Here is a 14960-nt window from a genome sequence, read left to right as displayed (position 1 = left end):
TTCCGAAATTATGAATTAGGAAATAGCAGAATCACTTCTCTTTTGTTTGTTTTGTAAATTTTTGAAAGTAGATGAAATAATATTTCTTCCACTTCATTAACATTTTTTTTGTTTGGTAGCAATAATAAATATTATTAGGAAGAGAGAAAATGATTTTTCGTGATTTTATTTGAAGTATCGAAAGTAGCATTTTTTAAAAAATAAACATATTTTTCTTCTCAAAAGTAGCAAAAAAAACGCGTATTTCATTTATTTCACATACTTAATAGCTACTTCCATACAAACAAACAAACACTTTGTGTTATGGTACACAAACATAAAGCTCAAACCCAACAAAATAACAAATCCTTCATACAGTCCCGAACAAAAATTGGAAACATAGACCTCATAAGATAAAATTTTCTCTATCAAACATTAATCGAATACCCTGGTTCCTGACGTACAACAGAGGAAACTAGCATGGAGGCCAACCAACATGCCAGCATTTTACAACACCCATTTACAATGACAGAAGTGGCACCATCACACAAGGAAAAGAAACTCTCCTCATATTCACATATTAACATGACAAGTGAAAAAGGCCTATCAACTGGAATCAATCATCTTCGACGACTGAAAGCGGCTCAAAGCAGGAATTTTCTCTCGCAGCAATGCTCACAAAAAAAGAGATGAGAATTTTTTTGGAAAACTGCTGAACTCCTACTGAAGGGTAATTTCGTTATGCTGATTATTGCGGAAGCAGACGTCTCACACAATTGGGAGTGGGATATCATCGCTAGTGCCAGAAGTCCGGTTTTGTACAGCCTTGACAGCTGCAACTCTCGCTGCATTGGCTGCTTTATTTGCTGCGGCCACTGCTTTATTGACCCTCTCATCTACACTTGGTACATCAAATGCTTTCTCTGCTGCTCTTCGTGCTTCCTGATGATATAACAGAGAAAAGATTTCAGTTTAATGATATTCCGTATTTTAACGTAAGATCATTACCTGCAAAGGGAAGATCATATAGATCTTAACTTTGCTAGGGATAAAATTTCACAAAACATCCCAAAACTACTGAGGGGTTTGACACACACCCAAAAAAAAAAAAAAACTAAAAATAAAAAATAAAAAATGAAAAAGAGCAGCTCCCAAAACAAATCAGATAAAAAAATACTATATAAATCATAGGAAACCCCTTGACTTTGTTTCACCTGAGTACCTTTATAAACCACAGTTTCCTTAAGTTATCATGTGCTCTGCACGTGACAACTTTCTGACAAATTTACCCTTATATACTAAATGACTTCTATGTTATCTTTTCGGTAAGAGAAACATAGACTGAAAAAGCAGTTTAGTCTTTTCACTCTACCCATTAGTGCCATCTACATGAATTTAGTATAATTTTAAAAGTTGAATAAGATCAATGATTTATGAAGTTTGGTGGGGCTATGTGCAAAAATCCAAAACCCTCAAGTTTCAATGGTGTTTTAAAAAATTTACCCTTTGCTAGGTTGTTAGTCATCTTACCTGAACAGCATTGAGTACCTTGGAGTGATTCACAGCAATAGGAGATCCAGGAAAAGTATTCTGTGTGCTCAAAGTATCAAGGATGCCATTTTGCCAGTGACCTGCTTGGGTCTCTCCATTTCTAAATGTGTACATTCCCAAGCCTTGCCTTCTTCCTTCATGCCATGATCCCTCATATCGATGCCCATTTGCAAAATGATAAACTCCAAAACCATGCATTTTGTCTGCAAAGTACTCTCCAGAATAGGTATCACCATTCCTTTGCGCATCAACAAAAATAAAATCAGTTTCCCAAATATTTTCACAATAGATAACTCAATATTTTGCTCCATAGACTGATAAAACTGAAAACTGCATCAATTGATAACCATACTTAAACGAAGACAAGGCCACCTCAAAATTAGAGCTTATACAAAGAAATTCGAGAAGGGAAAATAATCTCTAATTTTATGATTTAGTTGCTCAGGTTCATCAGTATAAGATGATGCAACCATATATATGCGCAGGCATGACCAGCAAAATTACGATGGAATGTGCCGTTCCTTTCTGAACATAATAATACTCAGGTCCATTGCTTGCAGCAGGAGTAGAATACCTCACATATACCCTACTCAGACACGAACAAAATCAAGAGCAAAAATAAAGAACAGTTGGCTGGGATCAGGTTTACTAAGAATTTTGAGGAGGTTGGCCCAGGAATAACATGAATATTTCCTCAACCAAGACATTCCTAATCCATCTACAATCATTTTGTAGAATTACAACAGCAGATACATAAACAGTTAACCAAACATCCACATGTTTATTCGACATCGATGAATACATAATGGGTGAATGTGATCTTTAACTAATCAAAGACCAGAATGAACGCTAAGTTCAAAATCCTCATGGCTGAAAGACAAATAAATTTACTAAATAAAAAAAGGTAAATTCTCGTTGTAAGGAACTTGTTGGGCGTTTATCTCTGCAAAGCTGATAATTCACATGTTGCTTGAGATGGCCCGGAACCGAAAAAGAAGGAAATACGCTCATTTTCACTGAAACTAAACACAGGCAAGCAAATGCTTCTGATGTCTATAATTCATTCATGCCAGGGCCTTTCAGTTTTTTGGCCTATAAATGGCTTTCAGCAAATAGTACCTGGATGGAGGACCACAAAAACCCAAGAGATCACGAGGAGAAAGAAATATCCAAGGCTCAGCAAACTTTACTTTTAATGCTTAAGAAATCAACATAATGCTAGGATTAGTAGCTTTTATCCTATAATATTCATATCAAGAAATTTCCATCTGTTCATTCTGACTAAAATTGATGTTTAGCATATTTGTGCAACTAAAAATGACATCAAACAAGAAGTAATAGAACATACACTTAGACTCAAAGTAAGGCTTCCTTTTTAATGACAGTATCCAATCCCCTTTTCTAAAAAGATCGTTTGTTACTAATATTATTGCAACTATTTCACTTCCCAGTTACTTGCAACACAAGGCTAGATAGACCTCACCTATCACACACTATATGCAACGCCCCTCAAAGAGGTACATAAAAATTTGAGCATGACCTATCTGTAATAAGAAGGGTCGACATGCTAAATCTTATGCACATCACAATATAGATATACTGAAGGGCGAAAAATAAAGAAGTGGAGATGTATATGCAATACTCAGGATCACGAGGTTGATAGCAGAGTCCGTAGAAAACCAAAATAGAAGAAGACTAAAGGGAACAACAAAATATTACAATAATAGTAGTAGCTACAAACATTAATACGTGTTTGATAAGTCAAAAGTACTACGAAAGTGAATATAAATTAACTCCTACTAAGATTTTTCTCTCAGAGCTTATCTTCAATTTCAGGGTCTACGATTCATTTATTCTTGTTGATGGTATGACCTGTGAATGGATATAGAAACAATAGGGGTGAGCCTAAGGCCCAATAGGTAACCATAAAAATCCCAGGTACAACATAAGGGGATGAATAAAAAGGATAGACATATATATTCGAGCTTAAACAAAGGGATCTCAACATTAAGTTGCCACACTTATATCATGATCATTGATCGAAATGAAATAACATGTAAATATGAATAATCAATGTCTCATATTCAGGATTCCAAACTCCCCAATCATGGGATAATCAACAAACCGCGCATGCCTTCATACATCCACCGGTGAGCGTCCTCACACAGGGCATTGTCCACCGGTGAGCGTCCTCACACAGGGCATTGTCCCTACGGGACCCATTACTATTATCACCCACCGATGAAGCTTACTTCACACAGGGCATAATCCATAAATATAGACTATCTATCATCAACTAAAAATGGAATACTATCAATATCAATAGTCGAATCATCGAAGCAAGTTGAATTGTTGCAATATAATCATTCAAGGATATCGAAGGTATAAAATTGAAATAAACAACATTAGGGTAACAATGGTTAAGCAATCACCAAGGAGCCCACGCATGTAGTGAATCAAATAGGAATATTACGAAAGTGATAAGATATACAACTTAACATGGGAAACCAGCTCGCAAAAATTTCAAGAAGTAATCAATCTAACTCTCAAAGACTTGAGAGGAGACAATGAAAGGTTACCTACCGATTATGTCAGGATCCTCTCGGCCAACAAATGAATCCAAAATTGTCCTATATACACATACATGTATACCCACATGAGATTCTAAACGCTATGTCTTTTATAATTTTTCTAACTTAAAACTTATATCAATTTATATCATGGTATAAGCTACACTCTAGATGATTGCATCCAATATTTCTAATATGCACAACAGCACAAGTAATGTACATGCAGTAGTTTTAGCTGAATGGATGGTATAACAATGGATGTTCAAAATGCATGAAACTAGTTCTAAATGACTATTATGAGTCTAATTTCAGAATAGTAAAATTTTACATCAATGCATGGGGCATAGTAAGAGTTATGCTCTCAGCAAACTACACCTATCAAAACTGCAGCAGAAAAACAGAGATTATTATTTGGAATGAATAATTTATTTCGAGTACTTAACACTATACAAATGAGCTTATATTTGGTATATAAGTAATATGATGGATTAGATTCCAAGTCCCATGAGTTGCATCAAATTTTTATTTTTATAATGCATGTTACATGAAAGATAACACAGGGGGGACAGACTGGAATTGTCAGTACATATAATAGCTATTAGAACTAGGCTTAGACTTACCAAACATTACTCAAATTGATTCAAACTTACATCAATAGAAAGACAATTGAGTCTAGTTTTAGGAACAGAAAGAATTTCATGTATGTATGGTATATATTAAGATTTATGCTCTTTACAATGGACATAACTCAGGCAAACTATTTCAGACATATGCACCGAGTTCAACCATAGTTTCAAACTATTAAATGGTCTTAGAATTAAACAAACAATGTCTCAAATGAAAACCACGGAAGTATAGTTTCTAGAACAGAAAGAATATCTGCATTTGGATATATACAAAGAAAGTTATGATCTTTTTACTGGTAGGGTATCTTGCTGGAAATTTCTGCACAAAATTCTGTTTCAAGATAAAATTAACATGCAACACATGTTTACACTAAATCAAAGTAAGATGATCAATAATTTATCACATTAGGATTATAAACCAATAAATATTATATTTTCTATACTCATAGATATAAAAATCATGTTTTTATAACTAATTATGGACATGCAAGGATATATCCTTTCTTCAAAATAACATGCAATGATAAAATCCTCATATGCAAGATCAAAACCAAATTAAATCATATAATTTCAGTCTAATATCCTTAATAATAACATGCAAAAGAGATTTATACCTAGGATTGAGATTTGCTCCACTTCCTCCTCCAAAATCCTCAACTACCGTCTTTCTCCTCTCCTTCAATGTTTAGAGCTTGAGAGATGAAGCTTATGAAATCTATTATTTTTTTTTTCTTTTTTTTACAAGAGGAGAGGTGCTAGGGTTTGGTCGGCCAGAGGAAAGGGATGAGGTTTGGAGACTTTTTTTAATGGCAAAATGAGAGGTGGAGTGCACTTATATATAAGGCCCATGTGAAAAGGAATCTTCAATTTGGCCAAAGTTGAGGGTTTTTATGAAAATTTCACCCACTAACATGGCTGAACAATTTAAATAATTATATTACTTAGAGTCTCAAGTTAGGTATTTAACAATTAAGTTATCTCTAATTAAAGTTTAAAGCGTGGTTGATTTAGATTTACATGCTAAGTTTGTATGCGTACGATAACTTCGTTAACTAGATCATAAAATAAAAATTAGCTAAGTTAAAATCCTCATGCTCGAAGATTATATGGGATACCAAAAAAAAAAATTTACCAATTTATAGATCGGTATTGGTAACAGTATCCGATCATCGAAAAGAAAAAGATAATGTTACATGCTTCCCTCCTTAAGGAAATTTCGTCCCCGAAATTTTTACGTACCCTCAAAATAAATATGGATATACTTTTCGCATCTCAGATTCTAGTTCTCATGTTACCTCCTCAACGTCCTGATTGTTCTTTAACACTTTAACTAGTGATATGGACTTATTTCTCAGCTTCTTCTCCTTAAAGCCTAGCAATCGAACAGGTCGTTCTTTATTTTTCCTTCCGATGACCGGATATGTAACATTACCTTTTTCCTTCTGATGAGCGGATATCGTTACCAATACCGATCTATAAATTAGTAAATTCTTTTCTTTTTTGTATCCCATATAAATCTTCTAGCATAAGGATTTTAACTTTAGCTAATTTTTATATTATGATCTAGTTAACGAAGTTATCGCATGCATACAAACTTACCATGTAAACCTAAACCAACCATGCTTTAAACTTGAATTACAGATAACCTAATTATTAAATACCTAACTTAAGACTCTCTAATTAACATAATTATTTAAATTGTTCAACCATGTTAGTAGGTGAAATTTTCATAAAAACCCTCAACTTTGGCCAAATTGAAGATTCCTCTTCACATGGGCCTTGTCTTATATATAAGTGCACTCCACCTCTCATTTTGCCATTAAAAAAGTCTCCAAACCTCATCTCTCTCCTCTGGCCGACCAAACCCTAGCACCTCTCCTCTTGTAAAAAAAGAAAAAAAAATATAGATTCCATAAGCTTCATCTCTCAAGCTCTAAACATTGAAGAATGAGAGGAGAAAGAAGGTAGTTGAGGATTTTGGTGGAGAAAGTGGAGCAAGTCTCAACCCTAGGTATAAATCTCTTTTACATGTTATTATTAAGGATATTAGACTGAAATTATATGATTTAATTTGGTTTTGATCTTACATATGAGGATTTTATCATTGCATGTTACTTTGAAGCAAGGATTAACCTTTGCATGTCCATAATTAGTTATAAAAACATGATTTTTATATCTATGAGTATAAAAAATATAATATTTATTGGTTTATAATCCTAATATGATAAATTATTAATCATCTTACTTTGATTTAGTGTAAACATGGGTTGCATGTCAATTTTATCTTGAAACGAAATTTCGTGCAGAAATTCCAGCAAGATACCCTACCAGTAAAAAGATCATAACTTTCTTTGTATATATCCAAATACAGATACTCTTTCTGTTCTTGAAACTATACTTCTATGGCTTTTATTTGAGATCTTGTTTGTTTAATTCTAAGACCATTTAATACTTTGAAATTATGGTTAAACTCAGTGCATGTGTCTGAAATAGTTTGCTTGAGTTATGTCCATTGTAAAGAGCATAAATCTTAATATATACCATGCATGCATAAAATTTTTTTTTGTTCCTAAAACTAGACTCAATTGTTTTTCTGCTGATGTAAGTTTGAATCAATTTGAGTAATGTTTGGTAAGTCTAAGTCTAATTCTAATAGCTAGTATATGTACTGACAATTCCAGTTTGTCCCCCCGGTGTTCTTTTGCATGTAACATGCATTATAAAAATAAAATTTTGATGTAACTCATGGGACTTAGAATCTAATCCATCATATTACTTATATATCAAATATAAGCTCATTTGTAGTGTTAAGCACCCGAAATAAATTATTCATTCCACATAGTAATCTTTATTTTTCTACTGTAGTTTTGATAGGTGTAGTTTGCTGAGAGCACAACTCTTACTATACACTATGCATTGATGTAAATTTTAATATTCTGAAATTAGACTCATAATGGAGTCATTTGGAACTAGTTTCATGCATTTTGGACATTAATTATTATATCATCCATTCACCTAAAACTACTACATGTACACTACTTATGCTATTGTGCATATTAGAAATATTGGATGTAATCATCTAGAGTGTAGCTTATACCATGATATAAGTTTTAAGTTAGAAAAATTATAAAAGGCATAGCGTTTAGAATCTCATGTAGGTATACATGTATGTGTATATAGGACAGAATTTTGGATTCATTCGTTGCCCGAGAAGATCCCAACATAATCGGTAAAGTAACATTTCTTTATCTCCTCTCAAGTCTTTGAGAGTTCGATTGATTACTTCTTGAAATTTCTGTAAGCTGATTTCCTATGCTAAGTTGTATATCTTATCACTTTCGTAATATTCCTATTTGATTCACTACATGTGTAGGCTCTTTGTTGATTGCTTAACCATTATTATCCTAATGTTTATTTCAGTTTTATACCTTCGATATCCTTAAATGATAATATTGCAACAATTCAACTTGCTTCGATGATTCGACTATTGATAATGATAGTATTCCTCTCTTTATTGATGATAAATAGTCTATATTCATGGATTATGCCTTGTGTGATGTAAGCTTCACTTGTGGGTGGTAATAGTAATGGGTCCCGGTTGGGTCAATGTTCTGTGTGAGGACGCTCACCGGTGAATGTATAAAGGCATGCGCGGTTTATTAATTATCCCATGATTGGGAGTTTAGAATCCTGAATATGAGACCTTGATTATTCATATTTATATGTTATTTTATTTCGATCAATGATCATGATATAAGTATGGCAACTTAATATTGAGATCCCTTTGTTCAAGCTCGAATATCTATGTCTATCCTTTTCATTCATCCCCTTATGTTGTACTTGAGATTTTTATAGTTACCAATTGGGTCTTAAGCTCACCCCTATTGTTTCTATATCCATACCATCAGCAAGGATAAGGGACTTGCAAACCCTGAAATTGAAGATTAACTCTGGGAGAAAAATCTTAGTAGGAGTTAATTTATATTCACTTTTGTAGTACTTTTGACTTATCAAATATGTACTAATGTTTGTAGCTACTACTATTATTGTAATATTTTGTTGTTCCCCTTAATTTTTTCTATTCTGGTATTCTATGGACTATGTTGTCAACCTTGTGATCTTGAGTATTGCATATACATCTCCACTGTTTTATTTTACGCCCTTCAGTATATCTCTATTGTGATGTGCATAAAGATTTAGCAGGTCGACCCTTCTTATTACAGATAGGTCATGCTCAATTTTTTATGTACCTCCCTGAGGGGCGTTACACTGTAGACTATAAAAACTACCTCAAGAAACTACCAAATAATTTAAAGGATTCAGCTTTATCGAGACGGGTCACTATCAAGTATTTTCTCCCATAGTAACTTGCTTCTTTCTAGACAAAATAGAAGTAAAGCACAATGTCGAATGTTGAGCAGTTACATGACATGCTGGTAGCAGTCGGGAGGTAGACAGATTAGTGTCAACAGGAAACTCCATGTATATGTGTGTGCTTTCTACTCATGTTTGTGCCAATTAATCCAGTTTGACAGTTTTAAATGTTTCACTGCCAAGGACCACCTACCTTATTGTTATTAGCAATAGGATGGAATACAAATGCACAGGAAATGTTTGAGCATATATATATGTATAGTCCGATAAAATTAGTCACAAAATCAACCAGAAGCAGCCATTGTGTATATTTCTAAAGGGTACAACTGGTGATGTCCTAAATATATGTTACTTAGATGGAAATCTCTACACAACTAACAGAAAAGGAAACTCCTTAGACAATAGGCATTGTTGTAACACTGACAGCAAAAATATGAAATCTACTAAGTAGAACCACATAGTCAACTTATTGCTTAAGTGTTGGAACATTATGGTCTATACAGAATAACTTCAGCTACTTGCATGGACATGAATGAAGCTACCTAGAAGTTTCTATATACAGACGCACACAAGGACCAAAGTAATCCCAGTAATAACATAATTTAATACAAAAACAATTTAACTTCTCAAGATGGACACAAAAATATTTGAGCATTTGTAAAAGTAGATAATATCCAATAGATATATCGCAAGGTTGTTGGGTGTTGTGAAAGATAGTTCTGTTCCATGATCATCAACAGCCAACCCCATAGGAACTTGGCATTTTGACTGGGGGGTTCCGAAGTTATGTGTACTAGGTTTTTAGCACCTTTATGCTTATGCATAACACTGAACATGTCAAAATGGACCATACAGTGTGTATGCGTGAGTGCACGCTCAAGATGCACAATATGAAACCAGTTGATTTTCCCTTCTATTTAACTTAACTATTTCCATATTCTACTTCAAAATATATTTGAGCTTAATAAGTGTTATATATCAAAACAGGCTAAACCAAATGAATTTTTTGGGAGGGATTTATTGAAGATCAGAGTGACAAGTCGGGGGCATGTAGCAAAGTTTTCTTCTCGCTCAACCAATTTTTAAGCTTATACAGGCCCATTCTAAAATTTTAGGAAAGAGGAGGAAAAGAGCAGGAACCCAAATCAAAATTCAATTGGGTAACAAAATGCTTCTATGCATGACATGGAGTATCAAACTAATGCACAAATTCCCACAAAAATCCAAAATATTGGCTGCCAGTGTACAAACACCTCATCAATATCCTCTTAATTCCCAAACAAAATATTCACACTGAAGAAACTCTCCTCTTATTAACAAAAAAATTCCCTCAATCCCCCAGATGAGCACCTTACAAACAAAGCTCTGATCCATATGACCTTGCAAATTAAACCTAGAACTGTGAACTCATAGCGAGCTGCAGACAAGACTTGAGTCTGTCAGAGGCCACTATGGTACTAGCCCCAATGAAAAGAAAATTTTGGCGGAGATGATGTCGTATGAATGTGGATAAATGAAGTCCAAACCTAGAACCATGAATCCATCGAAAACTCCCCTATGGACTTGCAGGTATCAGCAAACTATTGAGTATAAGAAAAGATGTTGTCACACCCCCACCATGGCAACACAAACTCACAAATGAGAAAGAGATTCGGACTCCATAGGGGAAAGCTGTATCAATGTGTTCGAGAGGAGGATCAACCTAGTAATAGGGATGAACAAATAAAAATAGTTTGATCCATATCCAAATCTAGTTCTGCAACCATGATTGGAGAAATATGCGCTTCAAGTTTCATCAATCTGAAACATGGTTGCGAACATCAATGCTAAACTATTTGCAATATTTGAATAATCAAATACATATCCGAATAAGTGAGACGAATGCTAATACATATAGATTGTTATTTTTGTAGTATAACAACATGGTGGAAACTACTTGGATCTTTTTACCTTATAAGGAACTACAGTTAAATGTCAACTCATTTATCTTTCATGTGGTAATGTTAAATATTATCTGCTTCCTATCCATCTAAATCCCAAATCATTTTACCAACAAATAACAAGGGAGTCCAGCTCAAACACCCCAATAACTAACAAGTCATTATGAAAGAATACAGGTCAAAACTTGGAACTTGGATCAGGGAGACATTAAAGATGGCTGATTATAAAGGGAGAAGATTGAATTGAGAGAGAAGTAGACTCTTTGCGATATGGATCCCAATATAAGCTGACATATTAAATATAAACATCTTATATCTGCCAGCAAAAAGGGAACAAGGAAAAACATGAAAGTGTATTTACAGTGTTATTGTAGCCATTTCCCTAGTAGCAGAATGACTTGTCATTAATGATTATTGGCTTCTCTCCAAGGTGACAGATAATGGAGAAAAGGACATGAACAGACCTTCCTCTGCATTGGAGGGACATGGGGAGGATTTTCGCTCACCCAAAAGTCATAACCTTCCCTCCACCATGAACATATCATTAAATGTTTAGGAATGTATTGCTGCATATTAAGCTTTTCCTTTGGCAATTGTAAAGCTTCATGTTTGGATTAAAGAAGAAATAAGGGAATTTTTTAATAATTTAACTAATACAGTTATACATTGAATCTGGAAGACATCTATGGCCATATCCGAAGATGACACTGCCGTATGATTGTATTCCCCGGTATATTTGTTTTAACCTACCAAGTATATAGATACTTGCTAGGTGTTCTGACTCTTTAAAGAAAACTAAATGGAGGATGTTCAAAAAATAAAATATGTGATTTAACAATACAGCATTCCTTGAAATGCCGGCCCCAAACGTAAATAAGTTAAGTTCAAGACAGAGAGTATTAGTCGCAGCGTAGTACAGAATATGCTCCAATAACCATATTCAATGTAAAAAAGAACGACTACAAGCAATAAGAACCAAATATAAGTTCATCAAACTTGTGAGAAAAACAAAAGAAGCAAGTCTTTCACCTGAAGTGGTAATGCCCAAGCCCATGCTTGACTCCCCACTTGAACTCCCCAACATACCGGCTCCCATCCTCGCACGTATGAACACCACAGCCATGGCTCTGCCCATTACTCCACCCACCGGCATACACATCCCCCGTATAAAACCGATAGACACCAAAGCCGTGTCTCAACCCCTGCCTATACTGCCCTCTATATCGACTCCCCCTCGCCCAGGTCTCCACCCCATACCCATCATACTTGTCATCAACCCAATCCCCCTCATACCTCCCACTCATATAGTAATAATACACCCCGCTCCCGGAACACTTCCTTCTATGAAACTCACCCTCATACACATCCCCATTGTTATAGACCTGTACCCAAGATCCCGTATTGGGCCTCTTATCCGATTTGGGCTTCTCCGCGGATCCGATGGACCAAAGGATGGGCTTTTTGGCAAGGCAGCGGTAACGGTGATAACGGGGAAGGATAAGAGACGAAGATCGAGTGAGGAGGAGGCGGAGAGAACGGATCGGGACGATATTAAGCGAAAGGGAAAGGATGACCAATAGCAATGAAGAAAGCGAAAGAGCAACGAGGAAATCTAAAAGATAAGAGTTCGAGCTTGAATTTGAGAGGAAGAGGTAAAGAGAGGGGAAAGAGAGGAGGAGGAGGAACCGAACACGGACGTGGAGCTGCCGGAGGAGGTGGCGGAGGGCGGCGGAGGAGGCGGCGATGAATTTGGGGCTAGGGCCGTTGGAGCTAGGGTTAGGGCGAAGGTTGAAGGGGCTGGGGTTAGGGTTTGGGATCGTTGGGGTCATGATAGGGCGCTTGTGGGGGGTTGACAGAGGAGAAGAAACATGGTGATTAGGGTTAGGATCGAAGGGATTAGGGTTAGGGTTAGGGATTGCGATGTGAATTTGGAGATTGGGGCTGAAATCGGAGGAGAGACCGTAGCTTTCCTTGCCGATCTGAGCTTCTGATTTCTTCTGATGCATTTAACGGCGCCGGCAGCACTGATTGCTTTCGATCTTCTTCATCACCCAAAAAAAAAGGAGAGATTTTTATTCCTTTTTTTTTCTTTTTTCTTGATCTTTTCCTCCTCTGTTTCTGTTGAGAGGGCGCGTTTGTGTGCTTTTTAGGTAGAGAAACAGGAAGAAGAAGAAGAAGAAGAAGAAGAAGAAGGGGGAGGTACGGGGGATGAAAGGGAGTGATGAGTATTTGTTTGTTAAGAATAAGGGAAAAATGTGTCCAGGCCCCAAAAGTGGGAACTTCGTGTGACTAGCCCCCTTGTACTTTGCCCCATGTGGAATAGCCCCAAAAAATGGGCTTTAATGTTTTAAGCCCCCTCCACGTCAGCTTTATACTAAAAGCAGATGGTATTTTACAAAAAAACCAAAACTGCCCTTCTCTTTCTTCCCCAGACGAGTCCTGGAAGTCACTTCTCATTAATGCGATATGATGGTGAAAATGGAGGGAAATTTCCCCCTTTTTTTACTCCATCTAACTAGTTAGTTCTCCATTACTCCTCCTCCTCAGACCAAAATTCTCTCCATAACTCTCTCCATCATGAGCAATAACTAGTTAGTTCTCCATTACTCCTCCTCCTCAGATCAAAATGGCTAAAAAGGACATCATCTGCATTGTCTCTTCGCAGTATAAAGCGGTATTCTTGAAGATTAATTCTTCAACCACCATCTTGGATCTCAAGTTTGATGCGGCAGAGAGGTTAGATCTTCCATACGAGTCATTAATTTTGGCATACGAAGATCAAACAGTTGGAAGCTTAAAATTTCTCATTGAGAACGATGGTGATCTGACGTCTATGGTGGAGCATTGCCACAATCTTGGACTGAAAGAGGTTCACGTGCAAGCTTTTAAAGAAGGAGATGATTCTTCGAATAAACAGGAAAACGAGCAAGTCCGACAAGACATGTAGGTTAACTGTAAAATCAATTAACTTAAGTTCTAATCGTCTTCTTGTTAGTTCTATACTAGGTTTAACTGGACTTCAGTTCTAATGTTTTATTTGTCATTAAGCAGTTCTTTGTTATGCTCCATACTAGAGTTCTAATGTTTTATTTGTCAGTTCTAATCGCTATTTTGTTAGTTCTACTAGAGTTATTGCTGGTTCCACTATAGTTCCCATATTGTTAGTCCTAATTGTTATAAATTAGATATAACGTGGTATAAATTAGACAATGTAGGTATAAAATAGAACTAACAAGCCATCAGTTAGAACTGACACTAACACACTACAGATTAGAACTAACACTGTGCATATTATTAGAACTAACACGCTACCGAATAGAACTAACACTGTAGGGGATTAGAACTAACACTCTACAGAATAGAACTAACACTGTGCAGATTAGAACTAACACTCTACAGAATAGAACTAACACTGTGCAGATTAGAACTAACACTCTACAGAATAGAACTAACACTGTGCAGATTAGAACTAACACTCTACAGAATAGAACTAACACTGTGCAGATTAGAACTAACACTCTACAGAATAGAACTAACACTGTGCAGATTAGAACTAACACTCTACAGAATAGAACTAACACTGTGCAGATTAGAACTAACACTCTACAGAATAGAACTAACACTGTGCAGATTAGAACTAACACTCTACAGAATAGAACTAACACTGTGCAGATTAGAACTAACACTCTACAGAATAGAACTAACACTGTGCAGATTAGAACTAACACTCTACAGAATAGAACTAACACTGTGCAGATTAGAACTAACACTCTACAGAACGGAACTAACACTGTGCAGAATAGAACTAACACTCTACAGAATAGAACTAACACTGTGCAGATTAGAACTAACACTCTACAGAACGGAACTAACACTGTGCAGAATAGAACTAACACTCTACAGAATAAAACTAACACTGT

The 14960-nt window shown here is 35.7% G+C and overlaps 1 protein-coding gene across 2 annotated transcripts; it reads right to left on the bottom strand.

The window, feature by feature from the left end:
• LOC109825259 (phosphatidylinositol 4-phosphate 5-kinase 4-like) lies at window positions 296–13241 on the bottom strand. Of its 2 annotated transcripts, none has more exons than XM_020392075.1 (3): window positions 12070–13241; window positions 1528–1768; window positions 296–921 (listed from the first exon to the last, which is right to left on the bottom strand). In XM_020392075.1, exons 1-3 carry the CDS (start codon window positions 13044–13046, stop codon window positions 748–750), a joined length of 1392 nt encoding a protein of 463 aa, XP_020247664.1. In that variant the 5' UTR covers window positions 13047–13241; the 3' UTR covers window positions 296–747. The 2 variants fall into 2 exon arrangements, with proteins under 2 accessions (XP_020247664.1, XP_020247663.1); XM_020392074.1 differs by having other exon boundaries at window positions 1510–1768; window positions 12070–13239.

Source organism: Asparagus officinalis, chromosome 10 (assembly GCF_001876935.1).
Source record: "Asparagus officinalis chromosome 10, Aspof.V1, whole genome shotgun sequence".
In the NCBI taxonomy this organism is placed as follows: domain Eukaryota; kingdom Viridiplantae; phylum Streptophyta; class Magnoliopsida; order Asparagales; family Asparagaceae; genus Asparagus; species Asparagus officinalis.
The sequence above is the reverse complement of the archived record's forward strand: the minus strand, read 5'-3'. Positions and strand labels throughout refer to the sequence as shown.